The sequence below is a fragment of the Sceloporus occidentalis genome, unplaced genomic scaffold (assembly GCF_023333645.1).
Source record: "Sceloporus occidentalis isolate IW3139 unplaced genomic scaffold, rSceOcc1.0.p SCAF_25, whole genome shotgun sequence".
NCBI lineage: Eukaryota > Metazoa > Chordata > Lepidosauria > Squamata > Phrynosomatidae > Sceloporus > Sceloporus occidentalis.
The window spans coordinates 2,956,741-2,978,060 of NW_028317005.1; the positions used below are offsets into that span (position 1 = coordinate 2,956,741).

At 39.2% G+C, this 21,320-nt stretch overlaps 1 protein-coding gene and 1 pseudogene across 1 annotated transcript; both read left to right on the forward strand.

Annotated features, from left to right (window-relative positions):
• Window positions 1-1,387: 1,387 nt before the first annotated feature.
• LOC149300264 (phospholipid scramblase 1-like) lies at window positions 1,388-4,580 on the forward strand. The gene is made up of 6 exons (XM_089485353.1): window positions 1,388-1,444; window positions 1,816-1,858; window positions 2,107-2,327; window positions 2,845-3,006; window positions 3,587-3,748; window positions 4,548-4,580. The coding sequence occupies exons 1-6, from the start codon at window positions 1,388-1,390 to the stop codon at window positions 4,578-4,580; spliced, it is 678 nt and encodes a 225-aa protein (XP_089341479.1).
• Window positions 4,581-7,167: 2,587 nt separating this feature from the next.
• LOC149300265 (phospholipid scramblase 1-like) lies at window positions 7,168-17,058 on the forward strand (annotated as a pseudogene).
• The last annotated feature ends 4,262 nt before the right edge of the window (window positions 17,059-21,320 follow it).

Consider the following 21,320-nt stretch of genomic DNA (forward strand, 5'->3'; position numbering starts at 1 on the left):
TCCACTTTTCTGGGAAGGCTTTCCACAAGATTTTTGTGGGAATTTTTGCCCACTCGCCCAGTATAGTGAGGTCAGGCACTGATGTTGTATGAGAAGGCCTAGCTCGCAATTGCCGCTCCAGTTCATCCCAAAGGTGTTTGATGGGGTAGAGGTCAGGGCTCTGTGCGGGCCAGTCAGGTTCTTCCACACCAAACTCATCCAACCATGTCGTCATGGACCTTGCATGGGCACTGGGGCCAGTCATGCTGGAATAGAAATATGTTCCCACAAAGTTGGAAGCATAGCAGGGGTGTGACTAGAACCCACAGGACCCTGATGCAAAAATTGCAACTTCACTATGCAACATGTCCAACAGTGCCACCTTTACTCCACACAGCTTGTGAGTATATTTTCCCCCAGGCAGCTTATCACTGCCATCCTAACCACCAAACAGCCTGTTTGTGAGTACTGACTAGCTGGGGCAAAGATGGCACAAACAGCTGGTCTGTGCCATCATTGCCCTGAAACAACTTGCCTGTGCCTTCTTTGTCCCTTGCCACACCCAGTTCCAACCTACACTCTGGCACACATATATAAACACACTTACACAAATTAGACACATTTACTCATACTTTCTAGCACACACGTGCACATTATGTGACCCTTGGGTCATCAATGATATTGCAACTGGCAAGAATTTGCTGCCAGCAAAAGTAACATGACGTGGATTCTCAGAAATGACGAACCTTTGTTTTTTTGTTTTTATTTTTTACACTTACACGTACATGTTCGCATACATACATATAAATACAAACACATATACATACGTTTCTGTCAATGCCAGTTCAAAATAGTTTCTAAACAATTTTGAACCGGTACAAGGAGACAGGAACAATGGGTTGCAGGCCCCAGGCCACCTAGAGCTGTGACCCCCTGTAGTTGTGCAACAGAAGCATAACATTGTCCAAAATGTCTTGGTAAGTCCCCTTTAGCATACCAAGACACTTAGGACAATGCTATGCTCCAACTTTGAAAAGCCTTCCAAGGTGAGTGAAAGCTGTTATAGCTGCAAATGGGGGACCAACTACATATTGATGTCTATATATTTAGCATGCAATTTCGTCAGAGTCCCTGTTAGTGTAATGGTCAGGTGTCCCAATACTTTAATCTGTATAGTGTGTGTGTGTATAATTGGAGGGGGCATTTAAAATTGGTTAGCCCTACAAAGTGACATCTTCTAATTTTATTAATAAAATCTATTATTTTGTAAACTTTATTTTTTTTTACATAAAACTACTTACTCTTTTACTTAACAGGTGCACCTGGTCAGCCTCCCTATGGAGCATATGTAGGGGTGCCTCCTGTCCAGAACCAGCCAGGTGGCCCCAGAGTCCCTGCAGCAGCTTGGATGCCTGCACCTCCAACAATCCCCAACTGTCCACCGGGCCTGGAGTATCTAAGCCAGGTATCTGTAATACCAAATTTGTTTACCATGTGCTTGATGCAAGTTTTAAATAAGTTTGTTTTCTCTGTAATGGAATCCGTTTTCCATGATCAGTATCCTCATATCCTAAGATCATCACAGGTACTGGTGAGACAAGAAATACTGTATTTTTACCAATTTATAAACCACCCTTGAAGTCTGCAAACCATAGATTTGAGAGGTTATTTTAGTGGAAGCAGACAGTCTATAAGTCTGTTCCGTGCGGGTAAACGAGAATCCCCATACTATTTTCTTTGAGAGGCTCTGCAGGGAGAATGGTTGTGGGCAAACCTTCCCCTTGGGTGGAGGTAAGAGTCCTTTGTTAATAACACTATTATATTTTTCCCTCCCAGATACACCAGCTTTTAATTCACCAGCAAGTTGAGTTGTTAGAAGGTATGTCATTTTTTTCTATTTCCTTTACAGATGTCACACTTACATTGATGAGTTCGTAGTTTTGTTTTTTGTTATTCTTAAAGATTATTATGCTTTATTAACAGGAGGCTAATCTTTATTTTTTAACCACTTTTTTAAAATGTGCACTGCATTTCCATTTATATTGCCATTTCCATCATCCCCATGAATTGGCAAATAGCTGTTTTTTGTTTCCATACATTTATTTTTTTTCTCTCTCAACTTCTCAGCCTTGACTGGATTTGAAACCAACAATAAATATGAAATAAAAAACAGCTTGGGGCAAAGGGTTTACTTTGCTGCAGAAGAAAACGATTGCTGCACTAGGAATTTCTGTGGGCCTGCTCGTTCCTTTGCCATGACCATTGTTGACAACACGGGCCGTGAAGTGATGAAATTAATCCAACCGTACAGATGTTCTTCCTGTTTTTTTCCGTGTTGCTTACAAAAAGTAAGTGTGAAGCAATTGGTAGGCCCAAGGGTTAACATCACACTACACACATTTCCTTGACCAATAACATAGATGTATCTTATGGTCAAGTCCCACAGCACTATAGAAAGAAACGCTAAACAGAATGAGTCATGGGGAAATATGAAAAGTGTATTTTATTAGGAATAAGACTAAAAGTTAATTTTAAAATGGATGAGGGACATGGATTCACTAATCTTACATCACTGGACACCGGGATTCCTTGAGCATCAGTGGTCCAGTTGAGGTTGTGCCTGGGCTGCTGATGTAAGAGTATTCCTTAATCTGTCTGTGTTCTCAAACAGTAAAGAGGGTAACATCTGAGTGTATTGATCTGTAGTATTTTTTCTAATTTGAGATGTAACTATAGCTGGGTATGAATTGAGAATTTGTTCTGGAAGGAGTTACTTAAAAGTAATATATTTTTATAGGTAATATGCGTATATTCAATAATCTCTCTAAATCCTTTTTTTTTATTTTATTTTTATTTTTTTTACAGCTTGAAGTGCAGGCTCCTCCAGGTGTCGTAGTTGGTTATGTAAAACAGAATTGGCATCCTTGTCTGCCAAAGTTTACCATCCAGAATGAGAGAAAAGAAAATCTGTTAAGAATCACGGGGCCCTGTATTCCTTGTAGATGTTGCTCGGATGTCAACTTTGAGGTACAGAACCGTAGATACATTCTAACAACCTTTTCTTTATGTGCCGGTGAAACAAAAATTGCCATTTTAAAACCCTATAATAATACCAAACATCTTACTTCGCAATAGGGTTCATTATAGTTAATCATAGTAAGTTGGCAATCGTGAAGTTGAAAGTTCTATTGCATTCCTGTACTAATGCAGCTCTCCACGGGATGGGATTTGCTAATATGCATTATGTCACATTAGAAAGGTTGCAGAACATTGAGCTACAAAATTGGGTAGCTTAACGTTAGCATCAGTCTTGGATTTGTATCCTGACTTCTCATTAACTTTCATATAATATATCCATAACTGAACACTGAATAACCATTTAAAATGTATGCCCGGAGAATTCTAGCAACGCGTAGATGCTGAATTTGAATTTATTCGGAAGATATTTATTCAATGTATTAACCAGAAAACAAAATCAAAGATTACAACAGACAACACAGCATTGATATTATGTTTAAAAAATATATATATTTAAGCTTATTTAATAAATAATCTTGATAGAGATTTGTGAGTATGCACTGTCATTTTTTTTGTTGTTGTTGTTTAGCTGAAGACTCTTGATGAAACCTCTACGGTTGGGCGAATTTCCAAACAGTGGACAGGTCTAATAAAGGAATCCTTAACAGATGCAGACAACTTTGGTGTTCAGTTTCCAATGGATCTTGATGTGAAAGTCAAAGCAGTTGTGCTTGCTGCCTGCTTCCTTATTGTAAGTAGTGGGTTGTTTATTCAGAAGGGTTATTCTTTCAAATAAGGATTTTTTTTCCTCTACATGTACGTTTCCTAATCTTGCTGTTTTAAAAGATTGCAATGAAGGTGTTTGTCCGTTTAAAGTTATCCTGATCTTAGAAATGTAAGTGATTTACCAGTAGCTGGGAATGTATTAACTGAACTGAATTTGCTTTATTACTATGCCCGGCACTTCCGCTGGGGCTTCTATGACGGAGAGCCAGCGTGACATGACCTTCCAGTGTTCAGTCATAGAATCCCCAGTGGAAGCGCTGGGCTGTGTCTACGCACATCATACAGACGTTCACCGGCTGCCCCCACTAGATACCAGGGAGTTTGAAGCACGGGGGACAAGTCTGCTGATACATTGGTGGGGGGGGGCAGAGTGGCATATAGAGGGTATAAAGCATATCTGGGAGGCAAAGTGGCATGTAAGCTGGTATAAGGCATATCTGGGGAGCAGTGGCATGACGGGGGAAAGATGTGCAGGTTGGAAAATAAAAGGAAATAAAATCAAAAAACGCATTTTTTTTCAATCATAGTTTTTATTAAATATGAAAAAATACTTTACATGTGAATTAATATTTACTAGTAAAACTTTTTTTTCCTATTGGATAGTCTTATATTCAGGCCTTTTCTTTTCTTCCTAAATTAATACTGAAATTTTGGGGGGTTGTCTTATAATCAGGGTCATTTTATAATCGAGCAAATATGGTATGTTGTCCTACATTATATTCTGCATCAGGCTGATGTTTATATTGAATATTTTTGTCCCTCAGGATTTCATGTTCTTTGAGCACAGCCAAGATTGAAGACAACTTTCTGAAGATACCCATGAAAGAAGGGCGTGGGTTGTTTTTTGTTAATGAGTTATGTTTTTACTGGTTTTAACACCTGTACTTTTCATTTATAGTATTTGGAATTCATGAAGCAAGGCTATTTCAATTTTTCTACAAACTCATCTTTTTAAGAGGTTCCAAATGTTTTAACTATCTCCACTTGGTGTTAACAGTCCAACGGGAATATTAAAAAGATTTATTTTTTTTTGATCCGTACATTGTGCTTCCTAAATTTATAGATTATGAGGGCTGTATTTGTTTAATACCCATCTACATGCTCTGTTGCGATGTTGAAGTGCACTATCCATGCCAAATATAAAGTCTGTATTTGGAGGAGGGGTTTATACCTCTTCAGGACCCTCTCCTTCAGGGTGTTTCATTAGCGCTGTTTGAGCATCTCGTTAGTGCTTGCAGGGCGGGAGGGGCTCCTGTTTAAGCAGAGCTGCTCAGTATCGTTTTATGTGCAGGTAGGGCTCATTTAGGGGGAATCTTGGACTGACTCGTTTCATGTGCAGGAAGGAAGAGGGCCTGTTTAGAGGAGTGTATCCAGAGCACCTCTACTCATTTTGCTTTACACAAAAAAAAACCCTTTCTTAAATGTGGCTCTACCATTTGCCATCTTCTGCCACACTCATTTAAAACTTACCCCAACTCTATAATCTATACATAGCAGGCATACAACATTAGGTTTCACTATTACACCTGGATAGGGCTTTCCTTCTTAGCACACATCCCGGACCTGGAACATGCCTTTAAAGACCTTGCAAACGATAACACAGCTGTAACACAGCATTTATTATCAAATCATACTCTATTCCTACATTCAGCATTGGGTCATTACTTTGGCCACTATCTTACCTACAATGGTGGCGTTTTCAGGGTCTAGGCACATTTCACTTGACGTTTGCTCATGTTTCACCCGTACCATAAATCTAAAGCATGTTTTTGGTATTTGTTGGAGATGTCTCGGGGAATATGTATACCCCCCTTTAGGACCCTCTCCTTCAGGGTGTTTCAGTAGCGCCTTTCCTGCCTGCCCCCCTCAGTTCACTCTTTCTGCTCGTCTCTATTCTCCCTTTCCTAATCCTCTTCCTTCTCCTTTTGAGAGGTAGGCTCCTATCCTACCTACAAAAGAGGGTAATTTTTAGGGTCTAGGCGTATTTCAGACCCACTGGACATTCGCTTATATTTTACCCCTACCATAAATATTTTTTGTATAGAGAGCATAAAGGTTGTTGAGTCAAATGTCTGTTAAAAGTAAAATATATATCTAAACAATTAGCACAGTATATATGTTTAAATAAAACCTATGAGGTGAAAGTTTACAAGACAAGACCTTCTTTTTAACATTTATATATCATATATGACCAATATCTATGACCGGATTATTCTACTGCGATTGTGACCGTTAAATATTGTTTTTCTATTTCATGTTTTCAGTCACTAAATATATATATTTTTTTATACTTAATTGCAACCAGTCTACCTCCAACAGTAAAAATTCATCCCTGTCTATTGATGGACAAAATCTGAGACTGAGAGTGACCTTGTGTAAAGTCTTACTAGAATTTTGGTACATTCCAAACTAAGTTGGTTGTTTTAGTTGATTGAAGAGTTGCTAGTCTTTGTATAAGTATAACCTGGGCATTTTTTCACTATGCACAAAACCATTTTCCTTGCCCAGCATGATGAACACTACATGAAATACTGCAGTCAGCGAATTTAACTCCAAAGGAGGCTGTAAGTGATGTTTTATAGTGGTATCAATACTCCATTGAAACATGCGAGGAGACGGTAAACCACCAAACTGGTTTGGAAACGACCAGAGTATTAAAGTGGTGTGGAATCAAACAGCCAGAGAATACTTGGAAAACCACATATTACATTGCATAGGTTTAACACATACAGTAGGTCCTTCTTAAACCTGGGTTATAATCTATACACTTTCTTTTGACTTCTACAAGTTTATACTTTTGTGTCAATCTGATGCACTGATGTAGAGGACTGCAACGGGACCCGCCAAAAAACTTGCGGGCGGTCTTTCTGGGGCTGTGGGCGGGAGCGGGCGGTCAGGCACTGTACCTGCGGGTCGCGGTAATCCCGCGCAGTCCCGCAAGGATGCCTTCTCGCTGCTCCATTACAGTGTCTCCTATCTTGCTCCGCCCATGAACAAAGCGGAGTCACGTGATGTGACGTCACTTCCTGTGACTCCGCCTTGTTCCTGGGCGGAGCAAGAGAAGAGACGCTGTGAGGGAACAACTCGAGGGCAGCCTTGCGGGACTGCGCGGGAAATCGGGTAAGGAGGCGGGCGTGATTGGCCACAAATGTGTCGGGAGCGGGCGGGATTGGCCACAAATGTGGCGGGAGCGGAACACCCACATTGCGGGAGCAGGATTCAAAACAGCGGGAGCGGGATTCAAAAAGCAGTCCCGCGCAGGGCTCTACACTGATGCTCCTGTATCCATGGCCTGAAATTGTGTCATTTTGGTGGGAGATAAAGGGAATGTTTTCAGGAAAAGCAATCTCATTTTCTGTCATTGATTCATGAGATAGTTTAACAATGCCGATCCGGGGAGTGAGTGAAGAGCATCCATAATTAATGTGAGTGGTCATATATTTTCAATGTTTAGCTTTTTTCCTACCAGCTCAGAACAGTAGCATCTGGGGTTAATCCCTGTCTCTGTCACTGTTCCCAGATGAAGTATAGACCTTTTAAGTCTGTTTTAATACTAAATAATCTTCAGATCAAGCCAGACGTGTCTTTGTAGTTTGTACAAAGTGAGTATAAATAGCACCAACCCCTTAACTAATTCTGCTGCGCTTTGCCTTGGACTCTTGCGCTAAATCCATAACCAGCTAAAATAGCATTTGGCATTACCTATAAGAACTAAATATTCCCTGTCACTACAACAGCAGGTTCCAGACAAGGCACACTCAAGGAGTGTCTATAAAAAGCTTTATCCAGCTTCCAATACAATATATATATATATATATATTTTATTTTTTTATTTTGTGGAGCCAACTATAGCAAGAAATAAACTGGCATTTGATATGATGTTTACTAGAATAGTAAACGCACTGTGAGGAATGGGTCACGATGGCCTTAAAATATTTTGTGTTTTGTGCTCACCTATGCAGTAGGCTTTAGTATTTGTTTGGGCATTATATTGTACCTGTGCTTCATAGGGGCTTGCTTGATTTCAATTAGCTTTAAGAAATGAAAATATTACATGAATCCATTTAAGTAATCTCCTTATTCATAGGTTACAAGTGTTTCAATTTTGTTTTGAGGATTTTGATCTGGTTAATTTTGACAACGCAGCCAAGGTATATTAACGTCTTTTTGTTTACTCATTGAAGTGCCTAGCTGACAAATGTCAGGTTTTGTTAAAATTGCATTTTCAGGTTTTGTATGTTTTTTTGTTATGTTTGTATCCTACTTATATGTATAACTGTAATGCCTGAAAATAATGCAATGTGTGTGTTTTTCTCTCTCCATGAAATATTGCAAAAATAATAATGTTAGAAGGGCTCAGCTGTGACTTTATTATACATAACCAAATCAATAAGATTTCTTAAAAGATGCCTGGCTCACGGGGTATGCCATTCAAAATGTGAAGTGGAAGCTACAAGACTTGAAATATCCATTTTAGTGAATACACCCTGGTATGGTGATCAGACTAGTGACTGGTAACATAATTCCATTAAGAATGAAACCTGTGCCTTAGTCATCCATCTTTGTCTAGCGAGGCAGGTTTATGGGGATAGCGGCTCTGTGTGCTGGTTTAAATGCTCTCCCTTGTAACTGGTTAGCTAAAGACAGACTCCCATAATCACCCTGTGCTGGCCTACAGTAGTACCCCCACTATATATGCAAATGCCTTTTCTACCTCTGCTGCCTACCTGCAGCTCATCACATGGACTGTGATGGGTGTGTAATCTGTTGCATTCTTTTTTTTTTTTTTGTTCTCTGTAAAATAAAATGTATTATGTTTATCAGCACTAATCTGGTATGTGTCTCATTTCTTTGCCTTTACAGTTACAGTGTTTACACATAAGTAAAATAGTAAAATAGCCTTAGTCCTTAAAGCAGTAAACTTAACATCTAGCATTTTTTGTTTGTCACAGCCATAATTGTCCCATTCATCTTAAAATATTATTTATGGCTGTGGACAGAAATCTGCAAACTGTATTTACCTTTTTAATGTTTATTATTATTTCACACTTTTTTATTTTTTACTTTTTCACATTTCTCCACTTGTTTTTCACTGTTCTTTTGAAGAGCAGTGGAATATGATTTGAGATCACAAAAAACCCTGAGTCCTTTTTTTATAATATTTTGTGCGCTCTATTACATTTTTTTTTTTCCCACTACCCAGGTATCATTTTTGTAAGCGGAAAGGACTATGTTTTCACCTATTCACACTTTGATGTCTTTGCCGTACATGTGGTCAGCAACAGGGGGATCATCAGAGATGCCCCCAGGGTCTTCCCTACTGTGTCATTACTAATTTTGTAGTAAAAGTATGTAAAGAATTCCTAAACTGACCAAAAAGAAAAAACTTATCTAAACCATCCCAAATAATTATATTGTTCTCTAACTTGCTTCTCAGGATTTCTGCCGCTATGCTGTGAAGGATATTCATCTGTAGATGCCAACAAACTATTTTTTAATCATTTTCTTGTTAGTACCTAAACATATTTTAACAGTTTACAGAATTTTCAGTTGTTTTGGTAATTGCAGCAAAACCTCTTTTGAACATTAAGTTACGGAGTTGCAAACATATTTAGAACAAAGCATTTTATTTCTATCAATGGGCACAGTTAAATTCATACTAAACTTAGAGCTAGGTTTCAAAAATCAATAGGGAGCTAACACCAGTCACTTGTGACCTTTTGATTTTTTAACTGGACAATCTGTGTTAGGCCACACTGACCTGTGCCAAAGTCACTGTCCAATGACTGAATCTGGATATCTAGTAGAAGGTAAGTAATATGTTTTCTGTCATGCTGTCATTGAGTGAATACACTTTTCTCCTCAAATGTGCTGGGATCCCCATCACCTAAACCAGTTAAAATACTCCAAATCATGATAGTAGTAGTAGTTTCAAAGAAAATTGCAACAGCAGAAGACTGAATGGTTTTACATTAGTTCTGACCCTAGTGGTATGGCACTTGTCGGGATACATCTAGGACCATAGTTCAGTGAAGCTTTCAGAGACCCGATGAGATTTTACATGTTTATTTAAAGAATTGTAACCTTAGCACACTGTCCATTTTAGAAGTGACTGGGCAACAGGAGTCAATCCAAAAAACCTACTCCTGTTTAGGAAACTGGCTAAACATTAGCTTTCCAGTCAAAACAATACAAACATAAAAGACGCTTTAACAATAAATCTGGCGCAATGGGAGAGACAGCCTGTTTTCTTCAGCCCTGCATATAACACCCAAGGATTAATGTTAATATGGCCCATAGTTAACCCATAGGTCAAAGAGAACTTCCATTTTCCAAACTCATTTATATAAAAGCCCTATTTCACCCTTTGTCTCAGATATATGTCTCAGGTGGGTTTAAACTCATTAAGTCCTCTCATTAAGCCATCAGATCATTTCTAGAAGCATGAAGGGGAAAAACTTTCACACATCTAGTCAACATGCCTAATTTGTGAGTAATTAAGTATATCCAAAAACTTAGATGTTGGTATCAAAGAAGTTCATATTTAATTACACTTTCCAAACATACACTTGATGATGTATTCACTAAAGTGTGAGCTTGCGTGAGCTAGTCCCATATATTGCATTGATATTGTTTGAGTTTTCGCTGATTTTACTATGCATTTCTCAGGGCTAGATATGGCTAAATTTCATAAATAATGAAAAGCATGGCACATTCTAAAATTCCTAATTTTCTCCACATTTTTAGATATTTTTTATACTAAATAATGGTTTATATATATATATATATATATAATTATTTCAAAATAAAGCCCAACTTGTGCTAAAAAAAACAATGTTCTCTGGTCATTTAGTGCAAGCATGGTAAAAAATAAATTAAAAAAACCCGGTCCTGAAGGGGTTAAGTGCTGGAGGTGTTTAGACATGCATCAGTGGTACAGGGAGTATGAGTTTTCTTAAGTTTTGTTTCTTCACAAATGCTTCTCTGTGAATACCTCTATCACTCGATAGCATGCATCACATATATAAATAACATCCTGCCTCAGTATTGAACTTCCCCACCCTTCTTTTTTAATGTTAGTGGGAGTTTAGGAGACATGCATTTTTGTTTCAATTTGCAGTTTTTAGGTTTTTTTTTTCCCATCATCCTACAAGGTGCATAAGAGATTGGAATAGGTGCAATAGAGTTAGCTGGCACAGTTTCTCCGCAACTAAGGTAAAGCTTTAAAGAAGTTTAATTAAATCCTGTGTTTTGTGACCAGATAAGAAAGGTGAGCATCTAATATCTTCCATTAATTATTTTATGTTTAATCTCTAATCCCATAGACCTACCTATATGCACATATAAATAGCCTTCAGATCTGGTCTAATTCGGTAATAACTCAACGTAGTTTAAGAACAACTGGCTATGTTCAACCGCTAGTATTTAACACAGATGCGATTATTGCAGTGAATCTAAAACAATATGAGGTAAAGGCGTTAGGTCAAGGTCATTGGATCAACCTAAATAAAATACTATTGTTATTCAATGGTTAGCTACCTACAAATCAGGTAGGTATAAACCACCTTCAACTGCTAACCTAGTAGTAGATTATGCATTTACATTGCTGTGTCCCAGCACCTATTACTTAATCCTTCCATGACATGAACTAGAATCAGATTGGTTCCATTCTTTTTGTAAGTGGCAGAGTTTATCTGAATTCCATGCATATGCATATGTCTAATGGTGCAAATTATTATTATTTGATTCATATGGCACCGTCATATTCTACAGCGATATATGTAAAATATATAAAATGGCGTACCTTTGCTGTTACTAGTGCTTCTACTACTACTTCTATTTAGACTAATGGGTGGGGTGCAATTATCTACTTTTTTCTTGCAAATAGATGACATCGACAAGCCTTTATTATCATTTTTGGATCTTTTTTTGGTTCAACCTGCGCAAACATGAACCATTTCTTGCCTACCTCCACAGATTCAAAGAGGCCTACTAGAGCAGCAGCAGGGGAGGGGGGGGGGCAGTAGGCTGTTTAGAGTAGGGTTACTTGACACAGAGAGCAGAAAAAATTCTGGGCAGTCAGGGTAGTGCAGCCAAAGGGGTTTTATTTAATTCTGTAGTGTTTAGGTCTGCTCTCTTTCCCTCTAGCCGATCTACTCTCCTTCACTCTGGAAGCTGCTTCTTCACAGGCAAGTCCCATCCTGGACAAAGAGACTGCTGAGTCTACATTTCGCATAACTCTTAGCCAGTCTGGTATGTTAAGCATCATGGGTTTGCAAGTGCTGATAACCCTACACCAGTAAATCAAGGTCATGAGTATCCGCCAGTATCCTGCTCCTGGTTACCATGGACTGGGATACCCTGCTGCAAATGTGCAGACAACTCATGGATATCAGGCCCCACCTGGAGATTACCAAGGTCATTTATGATTAAGAATTAGTACATTGGAAGCAAAACTCTCTGGCTTTTACAGTGTGCACTGAAGTGTACAGGTTAAGCCCCCTGCAAAAATGCTTGTGCAGACTGGAGTTTACATAGATGCATAAAACAAAGAATTTGACACCAGATAAGAATCATTTATCCTATCTAGTTTTCCTCTGACCCTCTAGTTTTAGATTTTTAGACCTATTGTTTTAATATTTCTACTAATTTAAATCTCCCTGTTGTACTTTAAATGCCTTTACGTTTCTATCTTCTTTCTCTTCTCAAAGCTATACAGTTAGGTCAAAGCTATTGATTTCCCTTAGCCTTTCCTGATATTTGTTATCTGGTAAACCATTCACGACTTAGTATTCTCTCTAGAATGTTAGTATCCTTCTGGAGATGGGGTCTCCAGAACTCTAGGTAAAGCCTCAGGCCTGACCAGAGATCTGAGGAGTGGTAAGACCACCTCTTTTATTCTACTACTAATGTCTCTAGCTGCACAACCTATCACCCTGCTTGCTCGTTCTAATTGTTTGTTCTTTAACTCAGAAATAATTACTGTTAAGTCCCAAGTACAGTATTGACAATGCTGTATTTTGCCTTTGGAATTTGACATCCCAAGTACATTTTTAGATTTACCAACATTAAACTTACCAACATTAAATGTACCATTCTTCTAATTTACTTGAATTATTAAATTTTGACTTACTCTCTAAAAAATGGCTACCCTTACCTTCCTACACTATATACATATTACAATGTGCGAACCTTTTCTAGAAACCTTCATTTATTTTGCACTATGTTAACTGAAAGAGTAGCCATCCCTCTGTATCTACATAGTCTCATCATCATTTGTAGAGCAGTAGATATCGGGGCTTATCTTTCACTCCTTGAAATGTGATGAATGGACAATTACCACCTCTTAGGGTTGGTCATAGTTTGGTTACTAGGTTGCTAATTGGCACATGACTACTTAATTTATTGTATTTTTTTGTATTAAAGGTGCTCCTTTTACAGTCCTTACTTGTATAGCAAACAGTATGTTTCAAATAAAAAAACAGTATGTGAACGAAGGTATACTCTGCCACAGAGGAAAACGATTGCTGTGGATGAGCCCGTTGCTTTATAATGAACATTGCTGACAACACAGGCTGTGAAGTCATGAAATTAATCTGTCCCTGCAGATGTTCCTTATGCTGTTGCCCATGCTGTTTACAGAAAGTGAGTATAAAGCTGTCTCTAGGGGCAAGGGTTAATCACTGCCTGCACTACTGATTATTTTGCATGACCAATTTAATAGTCATAATTTAATAGTAGTGTATTATGCTCTTGGCAAGGAGCATTACAAGAGATGCTCAGGGTAAAGTGGGTATGATGTAGATGGGTCGTGGCTTAATACAAACAATGTGTATTTTATTGGGATTGGCCACTGATGGCCCTTTCTAAGAAAGTAATAGAAAATGTGTTTGGACTCACTCATCAGGCTTTATTATTATTGTCATCATTATTTTATATAGCTCTAACATATTACACAGAGCTGTACGATGGGTTGGGAGATTAATATTGTCTGCCAAAGTGTTTTGGGCTTTTATTACTGGGCCACTGTGGTGTAATTGCTCATCAAATTGAATGTTGCCAACCTTCTCATGGTATAAACACCCCTTTATTTTACAAAAAAATGCTATATTTCCTGGTACAACTATGTAAAGGTTGTTAATGCTTAACCATAAACATTAATTATCAATGTGCAAAAGTTTATAAAACTCTTTTATATCTCAATAGGAAAAGTACTTTCACAGGCATCTATTCACTAAAGTACGAATGCTTGCAAAATTGGATAAAAGTCTAACTCGCAAATTCACCAAATCCAAATCCAAATCGCTTTAGTACTTGCATACACAAAAGCAGTTACTCAATAAGGTGCGAGTTGCCTGCTACTTTAAATGCAAAATGTCACATTGCAACCTAAAAGAGAGGTCCCTGCCCCATTGCTACATTGATATAAAAAAATGGGGGTGATAACTGCCCAACTTCCCAAACATGATGCAGTATTTAATTGTGTGTGTGTTTTTAATTCTCAAAATTTTTCATACAGCTTGAAGTGCAGACTCCTCCAGTTGTCACAATTGGCTATGTTGGCATATTTGCCTGACAAAGTTTACCATCCAGAAAGAGACGAAAACTTGCTTAAAATCTCTGGCCCACATGTTCGTTGCAGATGTTGCAGAGATATCAACTTTGCGCTATTACATCAGCAGCTGCCTATCTGGCATCTCTTCCTGGATGGCCTCTCACCACCTCAAGATAAATATGTCTAAGACTGAGCTCCTTCTAATACCTCCCTCTTTCCTCCCTTTTATCCCTCACATCAAATCACTCTCTAAATCCTGCCACAACTAACTACGCAACATTTCCAAAATTCGTCCATTCCTGACTGCTAGCAGCGCAAAACAACTAGTCCACTCCCTCGTAATCTCCCATCTAGACTACTGCAACAACCTACTTACCGGCCTCCCTCTTTCCCGACTATCTCCTCTCACCCGACACTCTGCATCTGCCGCACCTCTCTGCGAGTCCCTCCACTGGCTCCCCATCCATAGCAGAATTAAAATCAAAATACTAACTCTATCCTACAAAGCTCTCACTAACGCCACTCCTCTCTACCTATCCTCCCTCATCTGCAAATATACTCCAGCCCACCATCTAAGATCCAACAATGACCTGCTCCTTGCATCTTCACTTATCACCTCCTCCCATGCCCGTCTACAGGACTTCTCTCGCCCAGCACCAACCCTCGGGAACTCTCTTCCCCGTGCTGTCCGACTCTCACCAACTCTACTCTCCTTCAAACCCTCCCTAAAAACTTTTCTCTTCAGGGAAGCCTACCACTGACATAAACATCAAAACTTCCCTCTCACCCACTTACAACCCTTATCTCACCCTAAATTAACATCATTCACTACCACGCAGTCCTCACCTCCTGTTTCTCACCCCTTATCCACCTATATTGTAAGTTCCTGCAAGAACAGGGCCCTTCATTCCTCTTGTATCTTATGTCAATTGCTGTATTATACTTGTCGTTATCTGTAAAATTTTCATCTTGTACAGTGCTGTGGAATCTGTCGGCGCTATATAAAATAATATATATCAATTCTAAAATCATGTTATAATTTATTTCATAAATTGGCTTGCGATTATTATGAGTGTGCATTAAGCTATATTTATTTTTTAAATATTGGATTATTTATTTTATTTTTGAACGTTACCCGACAAATTTAGATGAAACCTCTACAATTGGACGAGTTTCCAAACAGTGGACAGGTATTGTAAAGGAAGCCTTAACAGATGCAGACAACTTTGATGTTCGGTTTCCAATGGACCTTGATGTGAAAGTTAAAGCAGTCATGCTAGCTGCCTGCTTTCTTATTGTAAGTTTTTAGTGACCCATTAATAGGGTACATTGTTAAAATTAAGTAAATAAGTTTGCATTGTTTATTCTCTTTCTGTTTTAAAAGGTTTGAGTGAATGTGTTTGCAGATATAAAGTTATATTTAGCTTGAAAATGTAATTGACAGTATAACCCAAATAATTTTTTTTAATCAAAATTCTAACAGTAACTGAAAAAGTATTGCTTTAACAAGATTGATAGGTTGATCTGCCATGGTTCCTCTTCTAACTTTTGCCACTCATTGTGCTGCATGACTTTCTGGATGTCTGTAAGTTCAAAAGTAAAGGCACAGTTTAAAGTCCTATAGACAGCTTGACCAGAGAATAATGCATATTAAAGTAATTTGTAAATATTTTAATATGCATTTTTTTAAAATGTAAAAAATATAAAACAAATCAGTTACTTACTTTTTAGAGAGAAGCTGCAGCTTCCTGTGTCCTCCATGGTCTGACAATCATCCAATCAGTGAAATCAATGGGCTTACTTTCTGTGAGGCATCTCATGAGAACCCTCCTTGCCAAACTAGTGCTGGTGCTGACAGATGGTGTCGGGAAATGTGTTTGACGGAAGAGATCTCCTGCCTAGCATCTAGCGATTGGATGGGGAAAGGGGCAAATATATATCCAGGTAATTTGAAATGGTTCATATGATTTCCCTGCAGCTGTACAATAGCTGCATGTTCTATTTACCGTATTTGCTCGATTATAAGACGACCCCCCAAAATCTAAATATTAATTTAGGAAAAAAAGAAAGAGCCTGAATATAAGACTAGTACATAATATATACTAGTACATATTAATTCATGCAAACTATTTTTTCATATTTAATAAAAGCTATGATTGAGAAAAATATTTTTTGTTTTTATTTCCTTTTATTTGCCAACCTGCCCCCCCAGTTATGCACATCTGCCCCCAGAAATGCCTTTTACCGCATTTGCCACTCTGACCCATGATGTGCCTTTTAACCCTCTATATGCCACTCTGCCTCCAGAAATGTCTTATACCCTCCTATATGCCACATGATATGCCTTGTTAAAAGGCATATCATGGGGCTGAGGGGCATACAGGGGGTTAAAAGGCATTTCTGGAGGTATATAACTGCTAACAACAATCACACTCCTATCAAGCACAGGCAGTCAGTACATGCTGGAACCTGGGGATGATAGGAGTGTGATTACAGCCCCCTATGCCATGCTACCACCCCCCCCCCTTTAACATCCATGCTATCACACACACACTCATTCACAAACATTTAAATACTCATTCATTCCATTAATCACACATACTTGCTCGAAAAACCCCACCCCCTAACCTGAACTGCAAATCTCTCACTCGCAGACTTCTGCAGAGGCCCGGCTGCTTCCCTTTGCAAATTCTCTGGCCCCGCCCCCAGAGGAAGAATGACGACTCTGCTGGCTTCCTGTTCTCCTGCTGCTAGTACAAGAGACGCTGCTCGCGACCAAAGCACCGGTAAGCAGCCTGACCCCAGCGGACATTTTTTTGAGGTCTGATTAGAAGACGACCTCGATTATAAGACGAGGGGTATTTTTCAGAGCATTTTCTCTGAAAAAAACCTCGTCTTATAATCGAGCAAATACGGCAATTTCTACCCCTTACAAATGCAACCAGCTCCAGCATTGGGTCATGTGAAAGTTTCAGGGGTTTTAATGAGACAGAGTCCAAGGAAGCATTTTCCGAAAGCTCTACTGTTCCTGCCTTTTAGTTGCCAAAAGTGTTTTAAAAATGAGACTGGTGATGGGCCATTGTGCTGTAGCAGAAAAGCTGCAGTTTATTCTAAAACTATGAAATTCTGTTTTTATTTTACTTCTACATGTAAATAATGCATATTCAAGTACTTGGGAACCAGTGGCGGAACTACCGGGGTCGCAGGGGTCGCGACTGCAACCGGGCCCTGGAGTTCTGCCACTCAGGGGGGCCCAAGCAGGGCCGGACTGGCCCACCGGGATACCGGGAAATTTCCCGGTGGGCCCGCAGATTCGTGGGCCTGGCGGCCGGCGGAGCAGGATTGGAAGGAGCGGGCTGGGCAGGGGGACAATTGCCAAAATCTAATCTAAACGGCCGATGCGGCCGGCCGGCACTACTTTAATTCTCTCTTTTTTTTTTTTATTTAATATGGCAAGCTGAATCGGCTTTTAAATTTAAAAAAAAAAGTATTAAAGTAGCGCCGGCCGGCCGCATCAGCACCCAGCGGCCGTGTGCGATGGCCGTCTAGTGATGGGAGCAGCGTGAGGGGTGAAAGCTCCGCCCCCTCGTACGGACCTTTCACCCCTCACGCTGCTCCCATCACTATGCGGCCATCAGATTGCTGGAAATGTAAATCTAAATGGCCGCTGCGTGCTGATGCCGCCGGCCGGAGTTACTTTAATACTTTATTTATTTATTTTTAATATGGCAAGCCGATCCGGCATATTAAATAAATAAAAAAAGGATTAAAATAGCTCTGGCCGGCGGCATCAGCACGCAGCGGCCGTTTAGATTTACATTTCCAGCAATCTGATGGCCGCCTAGTGATGATGAGACTGAGAGCAAGGTGAGGGGTGAAAGCTCAGCCCCCTCGCACTCAGACTGCTGGAGCACCGGATGTCGGGTCACTGACATCCTGTCAGCAGAGAGAACAGTGTGCAGCAACCAGAGGACGGTGATGAAGATGAAAAAGCCCCAAAGTGGAAGAAGTAGAAGGTCAGTAAACTAATTTATTGTTTGAACAAACTGTATAATATTTTTTGTATTTTTAAAAAACAAAAACAATCAGTATGTGTGTGTATGTAAGTGTGTCCGTGGGGGACAAACAACATAATGCTTTTTTAAATTATTATTTTTAAATGATTAAACAAACAAAAAAAATCTCTGTCTGTATGTTTTCACACCTTTTACATAGCTTATTGTTCTTGACAATATTACACTATAAGATTATTTCTTTTTTCTATGTACACATGCGCCCCGAATTTTGCTGGTTACGTGTTTGAACGCCGAGAGGAGCGTTTTGGTTGGGCTGCGGCAGTGATACATTAGAGAAGTAATTTTTGGTTCCTATTCTTTTACCATCACCTTACACGTGTTTTTTGGGTGTTTTTAGTTTTTCGTTTTTCAGTTTATTTGACAATGGCAGTTTTTTTCTGCTGTGCTCATGTTTAGCTGTAATTTGTTTCTCCCCCATTTAGTGAACCCACACTCATATATTGTGTTTTTCATGACAAAAAGGGTTTTCTTTAGATATCATTATTTTGATCATTTTGCAATTTACTATAAAAAATGATGAACATTTTTATTTTTATTACATTTTTCTTTTACTATTTTCATATTTAAAAAAACCCCCAAAAAACATTTTTTCATTGATCACATAGTGACCTGGGCTCTATTGACCTACATGTTTAGCTGCATTACCGGTAATCGACCTGCAGGATTCTCAGAAGAGTCTACAGTGACCTCTTGGGAACTCCTTTATTTGAATGGGTGCTGCCATCTTGTTAGAGACAGCATGTCTCTAACAGGTGGCGATTTGAAACACTCCTAGAAAGCGATCTAAATGCCCTCCTTATTACACCTCCTAAATATATTTTTTAACACCTAGGTGCCACAATAACTAAAAGGCATCAAGCATTTCAATACAGTGAACACGACTGCTCTTAGGAGAGATCGTGCCAGGCCCCTACATTTGTTTTTGGTGTTGCTGGATGTCTCAATGTCGAGGCATTGCAACAACACCAGCTGAGTGAAGAAAGCAATCATTGACAGTGAGCTTAGCAGTGGCTGAGATAATAATAATAAAGTAATAATAATAATTTAATTTAGTGCAGAAAATGTACTGTTTAAGGGTAATCCAGCTGTAGGGACTGCAGCAGGCATTTTTTACCAATTTTAGGGAAAACACAAAATATTTTTTATTATCTTATCATATACTATTCTTTATCTTCATTGATAAATATTGGTGCCAAAACTAGGCATTCTACTATTCTTTCCGTTGTTTAAAATGTAAAACCTGTTCCTGTGTAGTTTGAGATAGGTGCCCATTTACCCTACCAGCCAAACCTTCAATTTGTGGACAAGGTAATTTTTTAAATTATCATTTTATCATATTATATATTATTTTTCATTGATAAATATTGAGGACAAAACCAGGAATTGTAATATGTATAATATACACTCACTGGGCATATTATTAGGTACACCATGCTAGTACCGGGTTGGACTCCTTTTTGCAACTGCCTTTATTCTTCGTGGCATAGTTTCTACAAGGTTCTGGACACATTCCTCAGACATTTTGGTCTATATGGACATGATGGCATCACGCAGATTTGTCAGGTGCACATCCTTAATGCGAATCTCCCATTCCACCACATCCCAAAGGTACTCTATTGGATTGAGATCTTGTGACTGTGGAGGCAATTGGAGTACAGTGAACTCATTGTCATGTTCAAGATGATGTGAGCTTTGTGACATGGTGCATTATCCTGCTGGATACACTGTGGTCATAATGGGATGGACATGGTCAGCAACAATACTCAGGTTGGCATTTAAACGATGTTCAATTGGTACTAAGGGGCCCAATGTGTACCAAGAAAAGGTCCCCCACACCATGACACCACCAGTAGCCTTATCCATTGATACAAGGCAGGATGGATCCATGCTTTTTTTATGTTGTTTACGGCAAAGTCTGACCCTGCCATCTGAATGTCGCAGCTGGAATCGAGACTCATCAGACCAGGCAACATTCATCCAGTCTTTCATTGTCAAATTTTGGTGAGCCTGTGCGAATTGTAGCCTCAGTTTCCTATTCTTACCTGACAGAAGTGGCACCCAGTGTGGTGGTCTTCTGCTGTAGCCCATCTGCTTCAAGGTTTGACTTGTTGTGCATTCAGAGATGGTATTCCGCATACCTTGGTTGTAACAAGTGGTTATTTGAGTAACTGTTGCCTTTCTGTCATCTCCAACGAGTTTGCCCATTCTCCTCTGACATCAACAAGACATTTTCGTCCACACAACTGCCGCTCACTGGATATTTTCACTTTTTTGGACCATTCTCTGTAAACCCTAGAGATTGTTGTGTGTGAAAATCCCAGTAGATCAGTAGTTTTTTAAATACTCAGACCAGCCATCTGGCACCAACATACATGCCACGTTCAAAGTCACTTAAATCCACTTTCTTCCCCGTTCTGATGCTCGGTTTGAACTTCATAAAGTTGCATTTACCACGTCTGCATGCCTAAATGCATTGAGTTGCTGCAATTAGTTTGGCTGATTAGCTATTTGTGTTGACAAGTAATTGAATAGGTGTGCATAAGAATATTGGGGAAATTCAGTTCAGTTTCAAAGGGCTTCATCTGCCAATGCCTGTTTGCCCGGGTCCAGTGCCCTATTTCTGTTGCTGCTAATCTATCGCCTTCCTTACTGTGGCAAATCAATATTTTGTTCTAACATTGGGTTGTATAAAAAAAAAAATGTGGCAACACACTGCAAGCTTATATATTGTGAGACTAGCAGGCAAGTAAGGAAAAATCAACAACCAACTTAATACCTGAAACATGCGGGGATCAGTAACTGTGGTGTCACAGGACTAAGAAATGCCCATCACCCTCAGCCAGTATGATGATGAGGGTGGTCAGAGCTGTAGCTCTCAAAAGCTGGCGATCTGGTAGGAAATACCG